Source organism: Leiobunum rupestre, chromosome 6 (assembly GCF_980474605.1).
Source record: "Leiobunum rupestre chromosome 6, qqLeiRupe1.1.hap1, whole genome shotgun sequence".
Lineage (NCBI taxonomy): Eukaryota > Metazoa > Arthropoda > Arachnida > Opiliones > Sclerosomatidae > Leiobunum > Leiobunum rupestre.
In genome coordinates, this window is record NC_143389.1 from 43,554,167 (window position 1) to 43,576,830 (window position 22,664).

A 22,664-nucleotide genomic window follows, 5' to 3' on the forward strand; every position below is an offset into this window, starting at 1 on the left:
GGAGAGTAACAGCGTTTGCACTTCGAGTGGAACATTTCAATTCTAGGGGTCAAATTGAGTTAATGGAAAAGTAGGATTCTTTTAAAATGCAAATAGAGCAGAGGCAAATATTCCGCGCGCTTGCCACCAAAACATTGATAGGGAAAAAACAAGCTACAAACACGCCGGACTCGTATCTAAGTCACGTCTGGACCTAAACATATCTCGCTAAAACCCACGTGGTGAAAATGTTGCGTCCCTCGCCCGGTTTCGAGATTCTCATTCTTGGTGTCATTAAAGTGATATTTACAGTAAAACTACTCTTCCAACGCGGAACTAACTTGTATTTGAAAACTGGGAAATATGGATTAAAATATTAAATATTAAATAACTAAAAGTTCCCGTAGATTTGTCCTATACTATACTATACTAAATACAGTTACATTCATCACCGAACCTTGAGCATACATATTTAAATTAATTTAAGGTTACGCTCGTAATCTTATTTTCGTAAAGTACTCTGGATGACCCGAATTGCTTTGGGTTGCTTAACTATAGCAGTCGCGTCTCTCACATTCGCCACTAGACGCCTGGCCGTTCAAATAATTTGAGTGAAAGGAACAGAACTCCCGTTAAGAATTTAATTAAAAGCAAACGTCTCATTTCGGCCGACTAAATGGAAGAACCCAGGCTTAGCATGGACGGGAGTTTCGTACGAAATCACTTTTCCTAAAGGCTGCCACAACGTTTCCGAGACCAACCGACATTCTTACAATTTCAAAGATTCCAGATGCAATTGTGTGATTAGTAAGGATAAAAAAACCGACAGATTCTAATGATTCTATGGCCTCCATTTAATCTACCGATATTGCATGTTTTTAAAAATACGATACTATAAACTAGTGTTGTAAGTCGAAATATTTTCCGGAAAATGACCGAGACCTATTTTCCGGAAAAAAATAAAAAAGTTTTCATTCCATGATTAGTCTAATATATTGTTTGCAATTTAGGTAAATAAAGCGGAATTTTCACTTCATTTTTTCGAATCTAAAAGTAAAACTAAACCTCTAGACTAGTTTAAACTGATTAACAATGTAACACTATTACTTTTTTGAAGTATGTTTACTGATATTAGACATTTTATATTGATAAAAAGTTAAACACATTAAAAACCAGTAAAAAGTAATTTATGTTTCAATTTTTTTTTTAGCGGACGTTTCATTCTACAAATTCGAGCCGTACAAATTTCAATTTCTACGCTCCTTGTAATAAATTTCAGTAAAATATTACTTAATGTAGCAAATGTTTTCGATAAGTTTTTTTGGACCCCCTTTCGTAGGATTTAGTGCCACGATTAGATTTTCAAGGATAATTTCCTCTAAAATGGTACCGTGAAAATTGCGTAAAGTATTTTAAAATGAAATTAACTATCGATGGAAGTAGGATGCGTGTCCCGGAGAAAAGTAATTTTGCCATTTAGAAACTATACACAGATACAAAACAATTCGAAATTTTCCAAAGCACGTTACTAATAAAAACAAATGATAGCAAATATCACGCGATACCCTGGACTGAGTGGTCTCTCTGCTGGAAAAATATTATTCACGTTCGTAACAAAGAAACGGACGCATTTCGAGCATTTTATCCCGTTATTAAAAGTTCCAAGGCACGCGACATTATTGAAACGGGAAGATAAATCACAGTAAGCCGCATACTTTTCCACGCAACAAAGAGTAAGCCGCATACTTTACCCTTTCCGTGGCTTCTAGGGCGCTGTCCTTTGTGTCGAAGCCCGAAGTACTTAGCAATACACTTACATTAAAAATCGCTTACACTATTAGTTTCAACCTATTTTAAAGCCCAGCAGATATCGAGACAAAAGAAGTCTTACAAGACCTCAGATTTCTCCTCTCTCTCTCCCTTTCTCGTGCTAAGCCTAATTTTTAGTTGGCGGAGGCGGGGGTGCAGAGCGCCGCGAGTTTTTTAAACCTTTGAAAAAATCCCTTTAAGTGTATGTGACGACATAGTTGTAAGAATTTTATCCTAGCTTACAACCTATATCGCAAACCAGTTTGGTGTATTAATACACGAAGGTCGCTGGTAAAAATTATCCGCGCAAGAAAAGTCGCCTTGACCTCGTCGTCAATGCGAATAAATTATACGTTTATTATATTTTCCCTTTTTTCACGAGCAAACCTCCTTAAGACCCTCGTGTACCGCCTGCCAAGCTTTCGTTATATACGCTCATTTTATGGGAACGTATTTTTTAATATTTCACCCCTACACCATTATTTGACAATAGTTGGTTATTTTTCGCCTGTTCTGGAATTTCTAAGTAGGGTATTTAAGTGGCGTCATTTTACTACAGTTCTGTCCTGGTGAATAGTTCGAGTTGCTGTAACATAATAGGGGTAAACACATATAAAATAAATAGTGGATGCTTTATACTTTTCGCCTCTTCTGGTCGTAAAATAGGCGATTCTGAAATATAATATCGAAAAATACACGTATAAAAGAGTTATATTTTTGGAAGTATGCTCCCGATATATTAGTAGATTGTGGCTCGCGCGCTTAAAAACTTTAACCATACGACAGAAAGCAACCAAATCATGTGACCACCAAATATTTTTCGGAATCATCTATTGTACACAGTTTCGAAATTATTTAGCAGATAAACTTTATAGATAAGCGAGTTTCAATAACCACACAGCCATTCTTTGACTTTAAAAAATAACTATACTTGTCGAAACAAAGAGAAGCCTAAGCTGACGTCATAGGTCATCAAGGTCACGCTGAGGTGTGACGTCAAAGTACCATCCTCGTCTCCTTAACTGCGCGTGTGTCAGATATTATTGAAACGGGCTTATTACAACTCTTTACTCTAATTTTTGAGGTGTAATAGAAAGTGTAGTTCAAATACCAGCTACTCTCGGCTAATAGCTTAATTTTTTTTATAAAAATCAAATCAATGGCTCTTTTCCTGTATAATTACCGGATATTTTACTTTTATCAGTTAGCTAATATTGAATTAACTACAATCTTAACTAAATCTAATTATTATTTAATATTCACTATGGATTAAAATTTTAACCTAGTTATATTATTAGATTGTAGTTAATCGTGTTTTTAATATGCCTTACACGCCGCCCTTCCTCAAATTTTTGCCGCTTCATTCTTTTGGCGCTGCACGTAGGTTCAACCGCGATTTCTGAAATTTTTGGAGCCGTTTGATGTAGGTTGCGGAAAAAGTAGCGTAACTTTTTAAATACTTTTCCAATAACTATAAAATTTCAGGGACATAATTATTAATATATTTTCTATCTTTCTGTAAACAAACCTCGTAAATTTTGGTTTTGGTGACAGTTCTCCTTTAAAGGTTTAAGTAATGGTAATTAACCATTGTGTTAAGTAAAAATAACCAGTAAGCCGCGTATGGCCAAGGTTTTTTTTTACCAAATTAACTGGAATCCATTTCATTTCTCAACTTAAGAAATTGAATGAACTAAGCCTAGCCTAACTTTCTCGCACGCACTGTCGCCTAAGCCCCGACTAAACCTCTCGTAGTGATAGTTGAACAGAATTGTTCCGATTTAGTCCACGATTACAGTGGCAAAATATCGGAAAAAGCGAGTCACCTTAGATTCTTGGTCCATGACCACATTTAAGCGAAAAAATTTACGTTCCCCGGTAATTTACGCAACATAAACTAATCAAGAGCTACGATTCTACATCGCGGTGTCAAAATATTTTCCCGGAAAAGCGACATCTGGCGATATTTTTAGTCGCCACAAAGAGCCAGAGAGCGAAAATTAATGTTCTTGTCGAGTGGTTAATTTCACGCCACCGCAGTCGCTGTGGTCTCTCTCGTATACAGACTAAGCCCCATCGCTGATGTTACTGTAAGGGGATTTACCAAAATCCAGGAAAAAAAATGTCGGGGAGAAACCAGGATCAAGAAGAGAAGAGAGGGAAAGACGAGATACCAATTTATTTTCGGTAAATCCCCCGATAATTTTCGGTGCCATTATTTAGCTTTAGCGCAGTTCAGCTGCCGTACGACTCTATTTTAAAATATACGTTTCTTCAAAAAGCTCTAATCGCTCCAGACCCTTTTTTTCCGTTCTGATCCGGGAAGGAACTAGCCTTAAGCCTAATTAATAAATAATAAAGAAAAAGCGTGTCCGGTCTGCTTCCGGAACTTGTTGTGCCAGCGATTAAAGATCAAAGTCGTTATTTTGTAGCTCGCACCGAACCACTCCGTTAATAATAATAATAATTTCCGTGATAATTATTTAATAACTATAATTAAATATGATTCATTAATTATACCGGGTGATAACGAAAAATGTATACCGCCTATTAATTGGCGTATTTATAGCGTCAAATTCTTTTATAGTTAGTCACTCGCTTTGAAAACATACCGAAATTTTAATTAAGCCGAACTGCTTATAATTTGGAAAACATAAAAAGCATATTTTAATAATAAAATTTTTCCATCGACAGATACTTCATGGTACTCATACAAAATTATTTGTATTTATACAAATAATTTTGTATTGACAAGACGCTTGAAAAGAGGCTAAGGCCCGAAAGCAAGCGTAAATTTTCCCATCGACAGATACTTCATGGTACTAATACAAAATTATTTGTATTTATACAAATAATTTTGTATTGACAAGACGCTTGAAAAGAGGCTAAGGCCCGAAAGCAAGGGTAAATTTTTCCATCGACAGATACTTCATGGTACTAATACAAAATTATTTGTATTTATACAAATAATTTTGTATTGACAAGACGCTTGAGAAGAGGCTAAGGCCCGAAAGCAAGCGTAAATTTTTCCATCGCAGATACTTCATGGTACCATGGTACTAATACAAAATTATTTGTAATTATACAAATAATTTTGTATTGACAAGACGCTTGAAAAGAGGCTAAGGCCCGAAAGCAAGCGTACATTTATCCATCGACAGATACTTCATGGTACTAATACAAAATTATTTGTATTTATACAAATAATTTTGTATTGACAAGACGCTTGAAAAGAGGCTAAGGCCCGAAAGCAAGCGTAAAATTTTTTAAATGTTTTTAAATATAGTACTATGAAGTATCTGTCGATGGAAAAAAAATTATTATTAAATTAGTTATTAACCATGGTAAAAAAAATTAAACATATACGATAAAAAGCATATGTTTAAAAAAATCATTTTTTAAAATATACTTCTCATTTTAAAGTTGATTTTCTGTTAAATTAATAAAACCATATGTATATAATACATATCAGACATAGTATGAAAATCCCTTTAGCACTAATGTTATTCGCTTGAAACACGTACTTATCGCATTCTCTCATTGATTTTTTTAAATTCATTTTCGAAGAAAAATTGTGCAGTGCGAAATGTACCATATAATGAGTTTCTCAAACTATTACATGGAAAAATAAAGTTTTAAAATAAGTAACCATCTCTAGGCTGTTAAAACTTTACGTTTCACATCTCAAAGCAAACCAATGCGGTGTATACAACGGACAGTGGCGTAGCCAGAAATTCGTCAAAGGGGGGGGGTCGAAGTATGTAAATGTTAAAAGGGGGTCGAGAAGGGGGTGGAAATTTTTACAGTCAAAGGTAGGCCCAAGGGGGTGGTCTGGACCCGGAAACCCCCCCTTGTCTACGCCACTGACAACGGCAAATATATTATTAACTTCCTTACGCAGGGTCCGTACAAAATTTCCGGAATTAAATTCCCTGACATTTCCAGGTTTTTCCTGACTTAATTGACAAATTTCCCTGACCATTTTTGTAGAATAAATTTATGTTTTAGGGTAAAATCTTGAAAAATTTTAATTGTGTATTTTTAATACATTTTTCAAAAATGTATTTGCCAGTTTTGTTTTTGGGGTCATTTTAAAATTCCCTTACTATTTTGGACCATTTTAAATTTCCCTGACTATTCCCTGACCATTGGGAATCATTTTCCAATTCCCTGACTTTTCCCTGACCTTTTGGAAACATTTTCAAATTCCCTGACTTTTCCAGGTTTTCCAGGTATTCCAGGTCGTGTACGAACCCTGTTACGTCTATTAATTTTCGCAATCATTAAACTTAACTAAAAAATATCAAAATTTAATCTTTGCTTTAAATGAGAAAACTATCTCGAGGGCATTCGTTTTATTTTCCGCGTAAAAACAACGCGGTTCAAAAGCAAAATTAAAACCAGACGAAATTTTAATTTGTCGTCCCTTTTTACTCCCACTCCCCCCACTATTCGAGCCCTTTTAAAACCGCAACTACTACCCCCCCCCCCTCCCCGAGGGTTTTATTTAGAACCGCGATTACGTCCTACCGAAAACAAAATCACTAAAAGGGAGACTTAATAAATAATTTACCCCTTTTAGAACGATCCATTTTTCCAAAACGGAAGCGCAAGAGCGGGTGGTTGATCAGAGACTGGAGAAGCGTGGCGCTCGCGTGGACCCAGAGAGATAAAGTGACTTAAGCCTTAGTCGCCCCTCGCGATTAAATATAAAATAGCGAAGAAACACCTTTCGGGCGTTAGGAAAGGTCCGAAAAGTGGCTTCGGCAAGAAGAGAGACCAGTCTAAGCCGCCACTTTTACCTGGTCTGGAAAGAAAATATTATAAACTCGAGCCAAGTCTTAGTGAATACCATCGTTACGAAGGCGTGGGGAAAGGGGTGAAATCTGCGTGGATGATAGAATCTTCGGTGCATCTAGAAGCGAATGAAAGGGAACCTAAGGCTTAAATACGAGCGAAAAGTTTCGAGGCTTCTCGATTAAGAGAAGCTCAGAGATTGCATCTTACGGGAAATGTGATGACGTAAACATTCTTGGGGGGGCGGGGGAATGGGGACGGTAGATATTAAGAAAAATCCCCTAAAGGAGGTGAGGGTGAGGTGAGTTGGGCGGACGAATGAGAGGCGTCTGCCCCTTTGAAAATGAACAGTAGCGACATTCTTTCGCATAGAACGAAAAGGATAATTTTCTTGACGTGTATTGTTAAGGAGAATGAAATTGCCTGTAAAGTAAAAGATCGAGCCCGTTGAAACGCGGCTACTCTGAAGGTAATTAAGATACATTGTAAGACAAAGTGTAGACGATGGACCCCCGATGGAGAGAAGAAATATCCTGACTTTTACGTCGTACTGGTGAAAAATCCGTCACTCTTCCTTTCAGAGATGGGAAACCTAGATTGTAATTCGACAAACAGTGTAAGAATGGAAACTATGATTACAATTCTCAAATATACCCGAAAGAGAAAAGTTTGAATTGCACTCCCGCGAAATACGAACAAACTATTACGAACAAAGGATATTTAAGAAAAGGAATTAAATAATATATTCTCTGAAGATATAAAATATTTAGAGAAGCTTTCTATAAGATAAGATAATTTTATAGTCTAGCGTCACTTTAAAGTTACGATTCTCAAATGACGGATTGTCGCGAATTTATTATTTATTTTATTACGAAAATCTATATCCAAATTTCAATATTTATACAAAAATAATAAAAGATGCAATGAAATATTAAAAGGATTTGGATACATTTGTTCGAATTTCATTCGTCCGAACGGTGGTACAAATGTCCGAATGCCGGAAAACAGGATCGTATGTCCGAAAACGTATTTCATTTGCCCGAAAAAATTATCACAACTTTTGTTGGTGATTTAGTCGTTCAATTTATGTTAACTTTACTGGCGATTTTAATTTGTTCGAATAATCGTTTGTCCGTTTTTTCGAACATTAGGAATTGGTATCTTTTTTTAAATATTGTTAATATAAGAAAATAGTAACATTAACGTGAACCTAACCTAACCTAAAATATCCACAACATTCAACGCAATTCCCACTTACTATATCGGCCAAAGGAAAAATGGACATAATAGGATAAAATGATTAGACATTATTAATAAAAATCCGAACCAAAAAAAACAGCAATAAGAAATACTAATTTAGCGACAAAATTTAGGACAAGTGATGCTACCGATAAAGTATAGACCATCGTAGAACCTAACCGAGGCAGTAGCAAATATTAAGAGCAAAACATCTGAACACTTGGTTGGTTCGGAGATGGCGTTGCAAAATAAAAGTGGCATCCCGTAAAAACACGAGCGAAAAATGGGCGCGTTCATTTGAACCACGAAAACGTTCTCTCTCGATTCCGACGGACAGACTCGTTAAAGGGGATTATTTACAGCAAGGACGTCAACTACCATTAATAATCCATAAAGAACGAAAGAGGGGGATAGGAATAGAGACAAAACAGACCCCATCAGCCGATATATATCCTAATGGTCGTTCACTATTTGGCGAAGTGATCACGCTGAGTATCACGCGTCACAGTCTTATATAGCAAACCACTCAATTTTTTACGCTTTCATTTTTACGACATTCGTTATTACGCGGCAACCTGCGAAGCTCGTTTACGCCAAGCCGACTTTATCTTATTTATTGGGATTCGTGGGGCTAGATTGGCACGGGCGGACTATAAAACGCGTCGTGTCTACCGGCCGCCCAAAACAGGGACCGATAAAGACCCTGCTCTCTCACTCGCTTATGACGTAAATAATATCGTTTCAAGTGGACGAATTATCGTAATATTCTGGCTCGTTTTAAGGACTGAAGCGAAAATGTACGAGTCACTACGAGCGTCTTGATAGCGTTACGTAATTTTGGACTTTAACGAATGTATAAGCATTGAGGATGTCAAATCGAGATGGAATATCATTTGTTACGGTTAGACTGCCGCGGTGAAGCGTCGATATATCGCCTATTCTACACTTTGCAAGTACCGCGGTTGAAGCCTGATCAGCGATAATTGTTAAGCGAGGAAAAACGTTACGGCTGCATTTACTAAAGAGTCGCTGTCAAATTACAAATTCGCTCGTATAAATTCATCCGAATATATAAAATGAACTTAACAAGATACGAAAAACCATACAGGAAATGATTTAGAGTGCTGAAAATCTGTCGCGTTATAAATCGCGAAGAAAAATATCTTCCTGAAAGACTAAAACTGTAAAACACACGTAGTAAAACGCGGTAGGATAAAAGGTAAAGGTATTGATAGATAAGCTTCTAAGTGGGCTGCAGCTGACAAGAGTAAATATAGCCTTCAATAGCGCTGCCAAGTTATAGCGGATTTTACGCGGTAAAGCGCGTCGGAAAGGTAACTTTAGAAGGACATTTTCCGTAGGGTCGACGATTTTCAAATTGGAAGCAAACATCAAGTGACTTCAATCAAAAGCAACAATGTTTTCAATGTGTACTCGGGTTTATACGCATACCCCGCGCGCGTCTACCTCGTATAACTAACAATTATATCACTAGATTTAAGTTTGCTCCGATCACGAGTGCAAGTAGGCGTGATTGGCTAGTTGAGGACGAAACTAAACGTTATATCAATCCATATTTCGCGGAACTTTATCCACCATATTTAAAGCGGAATATTTTATCCTCGTTATCAGTCATTAAGATTGAAGTGGCAATTTGATCGGGTTATTTAAAAATACCTTCGTTCGGTCCACTACGAGTGTTAATATCTTTACGAACCGTGAAATCAGGTGGGTTCAGGCGGCGAATTACATCTTTTAAACCGCTATTTCGAAGTTGACCCGTATATTTTAAAGCACTTACGAAGTGAAGGGTTCATAAAGCGTATAGGACAGAAAACCATTAGCTAAGAGGACTTGACAGGATATTAAGGTCATATTTATTCTTGTACAAGCTGACGCTTTAAGTTGTAAATCGCGAACGACGCGAAGGGAATTTTAATCGGGTTACCCGGCTAAATTTGGGCTTAATTACCGACGCTTTTTAAGAATTATTGACGTTAAAAGAGTACTGTAAGAAAGTAACACAATGTATACCAAGTCTTCAAATAATAGAAACGTGTAGTGTTTTTCGAAAGTAAGTCTGTCTAACGAGTTATTAGTAAGTTTTTTTAATTTCTTCAAATTTGTTTAGGATTTAGCTATATTATCCCTTTTAATTATGGACTAATCTACTTTTTCGCGTATTTTATCATCCTTCTCACAGTCCATAGGTGGTTTCTTCTAACTTAACAATAAAAAACCACTCTATATTCGACTGTTAGCTCAAGCTCGACTATTAATTATTATAGACGGCAAAAAAAGTTCGGCGCCAAGAAATCGATGAGTAATCGAGTTAAAGCCGAGCAAGGACGTTGTTCTTTAAGGGCTTAAATTCTTAATTGGCTATGACTAATGAGTGCAAACTCTAGCTAAAATTCTTCGGAGCAAAGGTTATCAGTCCTGTACGCGTCGTGTTAAGGATATAGGTATACGTAAAATGACAGAACAGACATTTTATCACGATATTAAAATGTGTAAAATCTTACCAAATATTTAAAACCCTCTTCAAATATCACCAGCACCAAAAGTTCCGGAGAAAACACCCAAACGCACCGGGTATTCTTAGTTCGTTCAACTTCGCAAACCACAACGTTCGGCGGACACACTCCAGAAAGCGCAACTGGTTAGCGGCTAGAGCGATAACTTTGAGCCGGGGTCGTCCCCCCAAAAAGCAGAAAAGGGCGCCGGAACCGGGCGCAGAGCGTATTCCCAAAAATCCTCTTCCGAAACCCGCCGAACTTTTAGCGCCAAAAATTCCGGAGCCGCCCGCGCATAGACACACTAGGCCTACTTAAGTTTCTCCAGAGACCAAGAGAGAGAGAGTGAAGACCTCCTTGCGCGCCACAGTCAGTCTAGTTAGGCCAGCAGGCAAGGATGGCGGGAGCTGTTTGACATAGAGATTCGGATTCTACTCGGGGAATCACAACTATACGCGCGAGCAGTGTGGGTGTCAGGGCGCCTGCGCCGCGTTCTTTTTTTTCTCTATCTTGCCTTCCTTCAAAAGCGCGCGTCTCAAATTTGCGCAGAGAAAGGTGCGCGACGCGAAACCCACTAACAATTTTCCACGCTCAAGAAAATGTATTTTCGACTTGACTTGGGAAACGAACTTAACCGCGCATTTCGGTTACGCGCGAATGGAATGGTAAAGTCGGTTACGTTGATAACCGCTGGGGTAGACACGGTTTAGGGTTAAACCGAGCTCGGTTCTCTCCTCGACTACTTTTCGCGAATTACTAAAGATAGAATGTGGAAGAGAAAAAAATTTAAATATATATTCGGAGGTTCGGGACCAATTTTCTCTTTACCCAATTTTTAAATTCGAAACGCTCAATTTCTTTCTCTCTTATTTCTCTCGTAGTTACAACAAAAACAGCTTCCGCGGTAGTAGTCAATTAGAAAGATAAGACTTTTTACGAAAAGTAGATAAAGGTCCTTAAATTGATAATCTTTCATTTACTTCGTTTTTAATCGTCACGAAGTTTAAAAAGCCTATTTTTTATCGGCTTAAAGAAAGGCAAGAAATATTAAATAAACTCCATTTGGATCGTCTCAAAAAAAAAAGAGCAGACTCACGAGAAAAAACCCACAACCTCAGCTCAAACCTTCTCCTCTGATTAGAGTTTAGTGTCAAAAGTAACCGGATAGTACGTACAAAGGCGGACATTTCCCACCTTCCCATACCGAGTGGGCCAACTAAGGCGCCGGTTAACTCTTGGGAAGATTAGAAGCGGGAACGCTCCAGAGAATCGGAGGTCGCGTTCGTACATAGCCAAACTATAACTTTCCCAATGGAGAAAAACCGCGGCTATTCATTTCGGGCATCCTTTTCTCGCTAGAAAGAACGATTCCCATTTCTTTTACAGTTATTTCGGATAGTATCGGACTTATTTCGCGGATGCTCTTACTCCTAGCGCACCCTGGTGGTTAGAAATAGCGCCCTCTATAGCCTCAATCTGATGGCAAAACGAACGGAAGTAGTTTGCCGGGATGCCCAAGTCACGTGATCGTTCCTATCAATCACTCCAGAAATGAAAGTGCCATTCTTTCTAGAAACAGCGCGCCTGTGTCCACGCCGCGCACGCGCACCAACGACAGTCATTCGTTATCAATTGATAAAAGGGTGACGACGGTGGCGCCCCCGATAGTCCGAAGATAGACACTAAAAGACGCGAAAACGGATTGGAGCGATTCTAAGGAAACGGTTATTTGAGAGCTAATGTTCTTGGGCGTATCCTAAAGGTCAAATTAATGTCCATCCTTTAAAGTTCTATGGTTTTGGGTTCCAAAAACCGTTATTCGAAATTCGTCTGATATGACATCTATTTAAGTACTATTTACGAGACATCAATCTAGTTCTATCTTCTATAATGTCACAGCGCCATCTGTCGAAGCGTAGCTGAACCAAGAATGTATTTATATTAAGGAGAATGACTATGTAGAGAGGATTTTTAGGGTTGATTCCAATCTCCACCTCATGCTCTAAGAAGGAGAGTACCCGAGGTGTTTATTGCCGTTTTGGTCAAAGTCGGACGTAATGTAGACCTATATGAGATATGAAATTTCACAAAAAGAGACATTGCACTACCCATTCGATTTTCCTTGGCAAAACGAAAATATTTTTTACCACTTAAAACAAAAAATCTCCATTTAAAAAAGCATGGAATTTTCTCGGTTTCACAGGGTACTCAGATTCGAAAATCACGAAATGGAAAATTTGGACCACATTTAGGAAAATTTCAGCAAGTTTGAGTAAATTGGAACATTTTTTAGGTAAAATTGTAACAATATTTGGAGTAAAATAAGGAAAAATCTTATTTTCGTTTTAAGTGTTCAAAAACATTTTCGATTGCCATGGCAAATCGAATGGATAGTGCAACGTCTCCTTTTGGGAAATTTCATATCTCATATAGGTCTACATTACGCCTGACTTTGAAACAAAAATCGGAAATAAACACCTCAGCCGGGTATTTCATTGGTTCCCTAAAACTGACGTTTTCCGACGCGCTTGAAGCAAACGCCGGTGACGATTTCTCTTCCCCCCCTTTCGTGTCGGCGAAAAACTCGATCACGATGACCGTGGGTTAACTCAACATTGTCATTCTCGTAAATTATAAATTAATTTTTGGCTAAACCAATAAGGTGTTGCAGATTTATTCTGCAGTTAAACAGTGAAAGTTAAGTTAAATTATTGTCATTAATTTATGAAAATTAAATAAAATTATTCAAAAGTAAATATAAAAGAAACTTCGTTAGTTCCAAATAGCTGGGTTATATTTACTGCTCGGCATTCGATTAATTTTTATCCAGGAATAAAATAAGCTTGGCGATATTTAAATAATATTTATTTAAATAACCGATAGTTGAATAAAAATTGTAAAATGTTTAAATAATAGAAAGTGAATAAGCCTATTATTTAAATAAAACAAACAATTATTTAAATCAATACCACTTTTATTCAAATAAATGCTTGGTTGCGTAAAAAAACATAATTAAATAAGTTAAAATGATATTCTTTTTACCAACGTTTTTTAAATAAATCGGAAAATTTGTGGATAATGAATAAACAATTCCGAGCACTAGTTATATTTTTAGAGTCAATTCGCACACACGAGGCAGACCAAAATTTCAGGCCCATTATTTTAATTCGCCATAGCAAAATATAAAATGGACAATTTACTTGTTTGCAAACTATTTGAAAAGTAAGGTTATGCTCGTATCCTTAAATAAAAATTTATTTCAATAAGAACTAACAGGAAACAGGTAGCTATGAAAGTTTCAATAATACCGCTACCTTCAAAGATTTTTAAAAACATCTCAATCAGGATGTAATCTTTCCAAAAGGTCTAATAATTCTTCAAAGAATACCGGGTAGTCGGGTACGCTAAACATGGTTATTTCATAAACCGGGTTTCTCTTTTAAAAGGAGGATTTTTAAGAACCAATAAAATAAGTGTACAATAAAAAGTTTCAACATGAAATTTCAAGGCTTTTTTTTTTAAAATGCGTAAGGAGAACAGTCTGTGTACGATAAAAACTAGCCGTCTACAATCGATACGTTGTCGATACACGTTTGTCGGCGCGGGTTTAGCCTATCAAATCTCTTAAGGGAGGGAGAATACACGGAAAATTAGGACGAAACCGACGAACGTTCTTAAGCGATAAGCCACGTTTTGGCCAAGGCTTAAGACGACTCTGGAGACTTAACTTGCATCGAAAGAGCTCTACTAGTGTTTTTAATTTTCCGGAAAAATAAAATTCGGAAAAATTTTCCGCAAATCGGAAAAATAAAAAATTGAAACAAATGAATTTTTAAGGAATTTTAATGTTTTTAACTTTTTATCGATATAAAATGTCTAATATCAGTAAACATACTACTACTAAACATTGTAAGTGTTACATTGTTAATCAGTTTAAACTAGTCTAGAGGTTTAGTTTTACTTTTAGATTCGAAAAAATGAGGCAAAAATTCCGCTTTATTTAAATTTGCAAACAATGTATTAGACTAATCATGGAATGAAATTTTTTTTTTGAAAAATGCGGAAAATAATCCGGAAAAAGGCCTCGGTCATCTTCCCCGGTAAATTTTCAGACTTACAAATTATAGGGGTGAAATCTATATCTATTTTTTTTTCAATTATTTTGATAGTTGAAGTATGTATAGTCTAACAGGTGGAAAATATATCGCGGCTTCTAGCCAAGAAAAAACAACGCCATCTCGCGCCTAATTTACGAATTAAAAGGCGTCCGAAACTAATACCTTTTCCGGTTAGAACTATGCCGATTCGTCACGCGCTATTTGATTCCAATGAATGAATTACGTTACTAGATCGAATCCGTGAGAGAGAGCCGTTTTGATTGCAAACGATTCCCTCTCACTAGAGACAACCGACGTCATCAATTGCTTGCATGACGTCAATGGTTACAAAGCGAGGCTAGCTCGTTACGGAGTACAGTCCCATTAAACGCTTTCTTTCTAGGGTTAGACATAGTCCCTTTTTAACAACGTAGTAGTCCAACAGCATTACGACAACGAACTGGCCCCTTAATTTCCACAAAAAGAAAATTGGAAGCTTGAAGAATCTGAATGTAGTACTTGAAAAATAAGATTACTCTTAAAACGCAACCGCGAAACTGTCGTGATGATTCAAACAGAAACGGTCTAAGTTTATTCCTCTATATTATATCATAGTGTATAATTTTGCCCCCCTCGATACCTCGTTAATCGTTTACATTTTGATCATTAAAGACTGGAGTATACGTCATTTATTATAGCTCCAATATTGTCCGCCAAACAGACTCTGTTTCCGTCAATTTCAAAGCAAACTTTGCAAATTGAGGCGACTAACTGGGAATCGATAATACCTGGGAAAACTTTGGAACATTTAATGGCGTTAAAAATATGCGGGGAAGGAGATAAAGTTTTAAAATTTTAAAGCGATCAACAAATCCAGCACGATTTCGAACACTTTTATAATGGAGAGCTAGACTAGAGAGAAAGCGAGTTTATTTATAGCTCTCGTTGTTGGTTTTAGGGAAAACTAGGTTTCAAAACTTTCAATAATCGCATCGCCATCTATCAGCTTTGAAAATAACTATTAAGATGGTACTTTTCGCGATAAAAGCGGAAAGCCTACGCTGACGTCATACGTCACCGAGGTCAGCCACGTCTGCTTTTTGGCTTTACCGCGCACGCGTCAAACAGTATGGAAACTCGCTTATTGAAAGTTCGAGAGTAGAGACGGATGCTAAGAGCGAGGGAGGAAAGATAGTGGTTGTTAAAGCTCTACGAATCGAGCGGTTTTGAGGAATCGCAATTTACCCAGCGGCGTTTACCGCCATCTATGTATTAACTAGTTAACTATAAACATAATTTTATCCTCACAACGTACTTATCACGATAAATAAAGCGGACTGTAGTTCAATAGTTTTGAAACAAACGAAAAATTCGCTCACCCTTATCCCGTTTGTTGTTCTTTTTGAACCACCCGAAAGGCATTATGGGTAGTTGGCACCTCCACCAGTCAACGTCTGTTTATACCTAAACAAATAAAAATAATTAATTTTATGTCATAATACAATTTTAGAAAAAAAGGTAACCTTAGTTTTATCGACAACAAATTTGAGGGCAGTTTTATTCTTAAAAATATTTTTTTATTTGGAAAAGCTAGAACAAACAGAAAATGCAATATCCGTTGTTATGAGGCTAACCGTGACGAATAAAAATTCAACGTCGGGGTTTTCAGAAGCGGTAAAGGAAAACAATGGCTGGATGACTGACGTCAATGTTTTTAGATCCGTTTAATCTTTTTACACCGACACACCTTTAATTTTAAACAAGATGTCAGTCATGTCACGGACATTTAAGTACACAATCTCCCGGATGTTATAACTATATTTTAAATATTAAATTTAATTTTGAACAAATTTTAAATCATCTTGTACATCAACTTAATAAACCCAAGAGGAATTTTATCGAAAATTAATTTTTAGAGTTACCTGGTTTTGGAAATAAGGTATCGAAACGGAAAAACGTTCATTTAAATTAATTTTTAGACAAACCGACCCGCCGAATTTTTCGAGTTACCTGGTTTTGGAAATAAGATAGACATGTTTTTTTTGGAGTTAGATGGCGCCTGTATCAATTGGCACGAAATTCAAATATGACAATAGTGCGTACGCGGGTTATGCGGTCCAGCGAATTGGCCAGAAATCTCGCTTAAAATTAAAATTTCTTAATGAAACCGTAAACGTAGTTCAGAAATGATCAGTACCAACTAAAAATTTAACTTTAAAACAAGTCGGTCTTAATTTAAAAAAAAAGTATGTAGACTTAAAGTGATTAACTTCTTGGGCTCCGATTTCTAAATTTTTTAACGGTCTACCGAGGGCATGATATTTCCTTTCGATGGCAATATCCTTGGCCCTTCTAAGCCTAATTCTAGGAGAGTTATGAGGAATACAGCGGCATCGGCTACACTGTACTTGGACCCAGTACACAAATCCCTTGAAGAAATAAAGATTTTAAAGTGTTTAACGAAGCAAAATGTACCCTCAGACGATAATTTCCGGTAATTTTGAAATTATGATTATTATTGCTTTGTATAAAAGTATATTGTGTGAACTTCCATGTTCAAGATGGATTAACGAATCATCCGCTACGGTTACGTTAAAAACAAATCTTAGGGCACGTTAGCGGATAATTTGTTTGATTTAGTTAATACTTCCTTTGAAACGTTATATAAGGTCCAGCTCGTTCTTTATAGAAGACTACAATATTAAGGATTAACTCCGCAACAATGCACTAAGCAGCGCCAAATATGTCCAAAGACATAGGAGAGAGCGGCCAATATGGGAACCAAAATACAAGAGGTTTTATTTACAGGTCGAGGATGGTTAATCATTATCCATGTTTAAATTGATTTTTTTTTGGGGGGAAAATGTAAACAAAGAAATTTACCGGTTAATATTTCGGAAAATTATTAAAAAACATGTATTATTTGTAAAACTTGAGCTTTTTATCGAAAAAAACGTCGTTTTTCCGAATAATTTTACAAATGTATCAAAAAATTAATCGGATAATACAGAAATATAAATTACTTGATCAAAACGTTTTACGAATAATTTTGAGAGCTTTATCTATTGAATAAAAGTTAACCATCCCCGACCTCTAGGTTTTATTCCCTTTAAAAGGCGTTAAAAAGTTCCATATTTATGGTAGATCACCTATTTAAATTTCTGACACTAGATTTTAAAATCACTAACGATGTTTCGATTCAAAATAAACAACCTTTAAACGCGTCAATAAATTTCTTAAAATGCGAAAAATATAAATCTCTAACATAAGGGCTTTAAAAACACGATTTTCAGAGCGATCGGGGAGGGAACTACCCTTCCCCGGACCCCAGGGTTTAAGTTGCCTACGCCCCTGATAACGTTCAATTAACTTTTATAAAGAATATAGTAATTACAATTCACCAAGGTCCATCAAGAAGTTTTTCATGTTCAGTATGTTATAACGATTGAACAATTTATCAAATTACAGTAGCCTCGTACAATTAATTTTATTAACTATATAACATTAATAAGAAATAAAGGAAGTGAATTTTCTATAAAAATAATAAAAAATAATAATTTTAAAGTTAAGTTTTAAGACATTCCACAATATAAAATTTTCAAAAAATAACAATAACCATATAATTACAATATTTTTGTAATTATTATAGAATAATCACGAAATTTATGTCTTAAAACTCGCAACAACCGAATTGATTGCAATTTGAGTCGCTAGATGTCGATGGTGCATCGGAACTACCAATAATACGAGAGCGCCAAAACAAAACGAGAGAACGGCGCTCGTTTGTGGAACGATTGGAGAATCATGGCAAAACCATTAAGAGCTCGGCCTGCCTAACGTGACCCGCAGGTTACCTTCTTTGAAGAAAAAAAATCCTGTTAATCTCAATTTTAAGAGCCCCAGCTACTTCGCGTTGCAAATGAAAATTATTCTACATTTTTTTTCAATAAACTTAAGTTCAGCAACTCTCAAATCGTGCTCGGAATAACTACGAACGTAATACAAAGGCCCCTTTTAGAGATAAAATATAAAACCCCCAAAATATAGTTTATATTAAAAAAGTTTGAAAAAAGGACTGAAACTGTGTGCAGTTACTTAAATATGTTTTCACGAAATTTATCTTTACAAACAAGTATTAAAACATGGCCACTCGATTTTTTGGAACAAAGATTATTAAAGAAAATTATCAAGGATAGCCTACTAAAATATTAATTATACAATTTTATTAAAAGGAAAATTTAGTTTTAGCGTCTGAAATCGAGAACTTTTATAGTGGTTTAAGGTTTAGTACAAAAAGTTTAACTATGAACACTCCAAAATGTACAATTTGTGCAAAGTAAGGGTCTACACTTTTTATTTTTAATAAATCATATCTCAAAACACGAAATATGATATGATTTATTATCTAAACAGTACGGGGGATCAGCTTTGGGAATATTAAACTACTGTATGTAGTACAAGCTTCCAAGTTGAGCCTCGGTTTCAACACTTATAAAATTCTAGATAGATAATTCGAGTCTCGCACTTCGATAGCTAGGCCTCTTACGCGCGGTAGTCAATCAAAAGCGACGACGAAATAAAAAGAGAATTGGGCACCACCCCTTCGCGCGAAACTAGGCCATATTTAAGCCCGAAAAGGAGGTGGGACCATCGACCAAAAATATAGAAAATTATATTTTACTCAAAAATGCTCGCGTCGAAAGTAAAAGTGGGACGAATGTAATTTTCTGACTGGTTTTTTTTCCCTCTCACTTTCACGAAGTCGCGTTTTTTAAACGCTTTTTAAGTGCCCCAGCCTTTTAACGTGTTTAGAATTACTCGTATCATTTACTTTCGCCTATACTCGAATTTTGGTTTTCTAAGAGAGGAATAATGCCTTTAAAAAGCTTTTTCCTTACAGTAGAAATCCGGCTTTACGTTTATCGAGTTGACAGAAAGATATTAGCAAACTAATCCCAGACTTAACGATTTTTAAAAGAATTTAGGTTGAGGATGATAATTTCGCAGGCTCCATCCGTCTATATGGATTTAAGTCATCCGAGATTATCATTTCCAAATTTAAATTTTTTTTATTATTGATCGTTTAAAATATATTTCGAATAACTAAAGTGGTTGTTACAGAACGGGACTTTTTAACAACGCAAATTTCGACAGTTGAAATTGCGCTTTTAGTTATCATAATTTTAAAGACGTGGTTTTTCAAGTTAATTTTGTTGCGTTGGTTTAATTTATACCGTTCCACCTACATAAAACTCCGCCAATGCAGTCAATATCATTATGACCACGTTGGCTAAAAATATTCAAATTGGCACTATCATCAAATTGCGATATATTCTAATCGCCAAAAAATACATTAGATTTTTTTTTTTATAAAATGGCTAGTTCGTAGAAACGGTTGCGAAAACATTAAGAGTAACATCATACCGCCCACAAAATTTACATTTGAACATAAAATGACCCCGCCTGTCTGACTCCGAGAATTTCTTCTTAACGCTACGCTAGATTGGCAGGTTGTTCATTACCGGTTGATTCTCGGTAAAAGGCGATATCCATATAGGCCTAGTAGCCGAGAACTAAACACAATAATTGGCAAATCTTAAGACGCCAGCGCGGATCACTCCCGAATTGAGTAGCCCGTCATTAAAGTCCGTTTTCGCTTCGCTTAAATGGAAGGCATCTTTGATTTCGGGAAACTGGGGACGTTCGCTCGAGGCCAAAACTTGTCACTCACAGCCATCAACCAGTTCCCCCGAAAGTCTCGCCCTAAACTATCCCTATTTTAGGGTTACGTAACAGCGTATTCTAATTCGGGGAGACCGGTAAAGTCTTCGTAGTAATCTATGACGGTTGACTAGCGAGTCTTTTAGGACAACGTTATTAGTAGCTACTACCGACCGTCGCTCATGGCTGACACTCGTCTAAATCGGAATCGGGCTGCAAATAAGTGATTGTACACCTTCACGCCAATGTAGCTTTCGAGAAAGCTATTATTGTATTCTACACTCTATACATACAACTCTATAGAATTTCTGATCCGAATTATATACATTTTTCGATTCGTATCTTTAAACGAATGCTGGTATCTGGTTTTTCTACGGAGGAATTTCTCGGGGAATTATTATCTTGGAATTCGGGTGGGCAGTAGGATGTGCGCTTCATTTAAATTCAAAATACTTATTGAAACAGCGTCGATTTAATATTATGGGTTTCGGTAGTACACAGTCTGCTTCGCTATCACCAGGTATTAACGAATTATCAGTTAATGTTAATTATTTCACGGAATATAAAATAGTTGTAACTTGGAATTTGAATTCGAAATACTTATTGAAATAGCGTCGATTTTATTTTATGATTTTTATTTGTAAACAGTCAGTATGGTTCGATATATTCCGGTATTAACGAGTGATCTGTTTACGTTAATTATTTAAAATAAAATATTTATGAATTTAACGTCTCCCAGATTTTTATCGAGCAATAACTTTAAAATTATAATATTAATCTCAAACGTCCCGCGTTCAAAAATAAGTTAATTTTTATGATGAAACTTCAATAAATGGATCGTTGAATTTATTAAAGGTTGCGTTCGCATTTCAAAAAGTTAATCAACTAACGACCCGAGGTGTTACACACCGATTTCGTTCAAACTCGGGGGATTGGTAGACCTTCATGTAACTTGAAAAATTCTAAAGGGAATTTAGTCAGTGGGCAACGGTTTTGCCATGGCAACGAAAAATGTTTTTGACAACATAAAATGGAAATTTTTCCTATTTAAGCCATATCGGTTCATTTTCACCCATTTGGTTCAAATTGATCAAAATGTGATAAATTTTGATTTTTTTCGTCAATTTTTAACAATTTATTTATAATTTTGGTATTTTTTTTTATTTTTTTAAGTTTTTCACATCGGTCAAAATCCCATGTTATTTTCAATGGGAAAATTTCCAATTTATGTTGTCAAAAACATTTTTCGTTGCCATGGCAAAACCGTTGCCCATTGAATAAATTCCGTTTAGGATTTTTCAAGCTACATGAAAGTCTACCAATCCCCCGAGTTTGAACAAAATCGGTGTGTAACACCTCGGGTCGTCTCCTGGTTAGTAACTTTCTAAGTAAAATTATTAAATTGTTATTCGAAAACGATTAGAAGAATAGGATATTCCAAGCACACTTCTAAGCGGTTCATTAAATAGCTTTTCTAACAAAGAGATTCTACGTTTATCTACAAACACCATAGAAGAAAAGCGAGCGACTCCCAAAACGAGGATCAAATTCGAAATGAAGCCAGCGCACTATCCCTTCTATAACCATCAAAAATAAAGAAAAAACTCACCTGATAAAATAATATGTTTACATTGAACAACGCAAAAAAAAGTTAAACTCCGAAATAGGGAGAGCTAATTCAAATCTAAATGAAATCCAATCGAAGACACTCTTCACGCACCGTATCCGTCACCAAAAAAGCGAAAGAGAAAGGACCCCCCCTGATGGCCCAAAACTGGCCAACCCATCCGAGCTTTCGAACCGAATGAAAAGTGTGCGGATTAATTCGCGCTATTTCGGTAGAGCTCGATCAGGCAATGCCGGCGAATGACGAATAGTTCTCGAACGATCAAAGCGACAGGCTCTCGTGACTCTCGTCGTCTCGAACCGACGGATGCTAAGGTATACTACTCACTGAAATGACCCATTTCACAAACGAGTACAAAATTTCGCCGAGACCGAACGAAAACCCGTGGACCGCCAAACACCGTCGACTCTAGTTCGAATACAGAAACGGGGAGAAAATTACCTCGAACATTTGAGAGAGGGGAGAGTACTTTGTTATTATTTCACTTTCTTCCTATTTAAATGTTTCTACGGGGATTTGTAGCTAAAAGGAGTTTGGGGGAACTTCGGGTGGCGGATTTTTTTACTTAGTTTGCAAAAGAAAAGGTATTTTTATATACGGTGGAAACTAAAATTGTCGCGTCGTGACCTAGCCATTCTAAATGGTTTTTTGCAGCGTGTCAAAATACTGGACGGTAATTTTTGGTCTCCCCAATTAAGTTTAAACACGCTAGAAAATGCGGTTCGCGAAAAAAATTTCAGTGATTTCGTAACTAGATTAATTATTGGTACAATTATATTGCGGTTCAAAAAACGTATAAGAGGTTGGGAATTAAGATTACGAATACGTGATAGGTTCATTTCGAAAGGTTTTTACACGCTTAGCGACGTAGCTATTTAG

At 36.4% G+C, this 22,664-nt stretch overlaps 1 protein-coding gene across 5 annotated transcripts in view; it reads right to left on the minus strand.

The window, feature by feature from the left end:
• Pka-C1 (Protein kinase, cAMP-dependent, catalytic subunit 1) overlaps window positions 1-22,664 on the minus strand; it is a 114,986-nt gene that overhangs the window by 68,453 nt on the left and 23,869 nt on the right. For all 5 annotated transcript variants that reach the window (XM_090179693.1, XM_090179690.1, XM_090179692.1 and 2 more), the window contains exon 2: window positions 15,817-15,901. In XM_090179693.1, the coding sequence (XP_090035819.1) occupies window positions 15,817-15,859 (43 nt within the window). In that variant the 5' untranslated portion in view covers window positions 15,860-15,901. The remainder of the gene's footprint in view (window positions 1-15,816; window positions 15,902-22,664) is intronic.